The sequence below is a fragment of the Peromyscus leucopus genome, chromosome 3, assembly GCF_004664715.2.
Source record: "Peromyscus leucopus breed LL Stock chromosome 3, UCI_PerLeu_2.1, whole genome shotgun sequence".
NCBI classification, from domain to species: domain Eukaryota; kingdom Metazoa; phylum Chordata; class Mammalia; order Rodentia; family Cricetidae; genus Peromyscus; species Peromyscus leucopus.
Window position 1 is genome coordinate 85,249,586 of NC_051065.1, and position 2,838 is coordinate 85,252,423.

At 41.1% G+C, this 2,838-nt stretch overlaps 1 gene segment (V, D, J or C); it reads right to left on the reverse strand.

The window, feature by feature from the left end:
* Positions 1-2,070: 2,070 nt before the first annotated feature.
* On the reverse strand, positions 2,071-2,572 carry LOC114687505. The segment is given in 2 exon segments: positions 2,071-2,366; positions 2,486-2,572. Coding segments are annotated over 2 exon segments (351 nt in total).
* Between the last annotated feature and the right edge of the window lie 266 nt (positions 2,573-2,838).

Consider the following 2,838-nt stretch of genomic DNA (forward strand, 5'->3'; position numbering starts at 1 on the left):
AACCCTAGTGTTATTGATTTTTGCATTGCCATGATGAAAATACCTGAGAGAAATAACTTAAAAAGAAAAGATTTTGCATTGAATCTGTATTTTGCTTTTGGTAAGATTGCCAATTTTACTATGTTAATCCTATCTACCCATAAGCAGGGTAGATCTTTCCATTTTCTGGTATCTTTTTCAATGTCTTTCTTCAGAGACTTATAACACAAGTCTTTCACTTGCTTAGTTAGAGTTACCCCAAGGTATTTTATATTATTTGTGCCTATTGTAAATGGTGATGCTTCTCTAATTTCTTTCTCAGGCCATTTATCATTTGTATATAGAAGGGCTACTGATTTTTTTTAGTTAATCTTGTATCCTGCCACATTGCTGAAGGTGTTTATCAGCTGGAGGAGTTCCCTGGTAGAATTTTTTTGGTCATTAATGTATACCATCATACCATCTGCAAATAGTGAAAGTTGTCCTTCTTCCTTTTCAATTTGTATCCACTTGATCTCTTTTTGTTATCTTATTGCTCTAGCTAGAACGTCAAGTACTATATTGAATAAGTATGGGGAGAGTGAACAGCCTTGTCTTGTTTCTGATTTTAGTGGAATCTCTTTGAGTATCTCTTCATTCAATCTGATGCTGGATGTTGGTTTGCTGTAAATTGCCTTTATTATGTTTAGGTATGTTCCTTGTATTCTTTATCTCTCCAAGACTTTTATCATGAAGGGATGTTGGATTTTGTCAAGGGCTTTTGCAGTGTCTAATGAAATGACCATGTTGTGTTTTTCTTTCAATTTGTTTATATGATGTATTATGTTGACTGATTTTTGTATGATGAACTGGCTTACCCCAGTGATCAGATTGTTAAATACCCTAACTGTCATCATAGAGCCTTTCTCCAGTAACAGATGGAAGCATATGCAGAAAGCCACAGCCAAACACCAGACCAAGCTCCAAGAGTCCAGTTGAAGAGAGAAGAGGGCTGCTATGAGCAAGGGCATCAAGATCATGATGGCAAAACCTGTAGAGATGAAAAAAACCAAACTAGTGGGAACTCATAAAATTTGGATTAACAGCTCTGGAGCCTGCATAGGACTGGGCTAGGTACTCTGTACAACAAGACAGTTATGTAGCTTGATCTGCTGAAAGGGTCCCCTGGCAGCAGGAGTAGAATTCATCCCTGGTGCATGAGCAGGCTTTTTGGAGCCCACTACCTGTCATGGGACACCTCACACAGCCTTGAGGCAGAGGGAGGGGCTTGGACTTGCCTCTACTAAATGTACCTCCTCATGGGAGGCCTTACCTTCTTGTAGGAGGGAATGGAGGGGTTTTGAGAGAGGGAGGCTGGAGGAGCTGGGGGAAGAGGGGTATGTAAAAATGAATAAAATTTTTTTCTTAATAAAAAATAAAAAAAGAAAGATTTTTTGTATTTTTGTCCAAGATTTCAGAGGTTTCAGCATGTAACAGGAGGAAAGGCATTTAGAGTCACTCTGCTAATGCCATGCTGGGTGTAAAAGCAAGAGCTGGAGTTGAAATAGCTAGCGATATCTTATACCAATTTCTGCCTCCTCCCATTGAACTACCTCCTCCAGCTTGGGCACATACAACTAATGTCTTTAGTTCCTACCATAATATTACCTAAAGCTTGTTAAACAGTATTTATAAAGCAAGCTTTAGTACACATTGCAGCATGAAAACATAGCACATCACAAGCCACACAGATGTATCCGTCCAGAAAATGGTTTCCTGAATTAAAATAATCTTTCATGGGGTCTCATTAGAGGGCGATTTGGCTGTGTGCATTGCAAGGCGAGCATAGCCAGGATTGCTCAAACATAAAAGAAACTGCTCTTAAGCAAATGTGAGATATTCTTTCATTTCTGTGCTCTTGTACCTAAGAGGAGGAAAGTTAGAAGCAGAGGGGCCCCACTGACAGTCCTCAGCCCTCCCAATGACCTTCAAAACTCATCAGAACTGAAAACAAAATAATGAGAGGAGCAGGCACTAGAGGGAGCGGTTAGCCCAGCTCAGTCTTACTCCCTGCACCATAGGGAGGTTTTTGTTATGACTTGTATCACTGTGTCAACAGCTCTGATGCTGTAGACAGTAGTAAGTGGCAATGTCTTCAGGCTGCAGACTACTGATGGTGAGAGTAAAATCTGTCCCAGATCCACTGCCACTGAATCTTGATGGGACTCCTGTTTGCAGACTGGATGCCTTATAGATTAATAGTTTAGGAGCATTCCCTGGTTTCTGCTGGTACCAAGCTAACCAACTATTAACGTTTTGACCCGCACGGCAGGTGATGGTGACTCTGTCTCCAAGAGATGCAGACAGAGTTGTTGGAGATTGTGTCATCTGGATATTACATCTCACACCTGAGGTTGGAAACATAAAACAATGATACAGTGTTAACCATATTGTAAGTTAACTTCCATGAAAAGCCAGGCAGCTTCACAAAACTGGCTACACAATTCTCCCTTTTTGTCTTCATTACCTGAAAACCAGAGCAGCAGCAGCCCTAGGAGCTTAGGAAGCATCTTCATGTCCATGCTGTATCCTCACTGAGAATGACTTCTGAACATGATGGGTACAAACACTGAATAACTTCTCAGAGGAGTGGGCGTGCTCTGGCCACATGCAAATCAGCAGGGATGTACAGGACTGAGGCTAGTTGCAGGGTTGCCTGGACTCATCTAAGGGACTCAGCATAAGCACTAGAGTCAGTCCCCAGGTTTCATGTCAGAGGGATAGAATAGATTTGCCTTCAGATAGCAAGTTTTTACTGTGGGTCAAAGAACAATATCAGCATAGGAATTTGTAAGGGCTTTGTTGTTTTTATCACTTCCT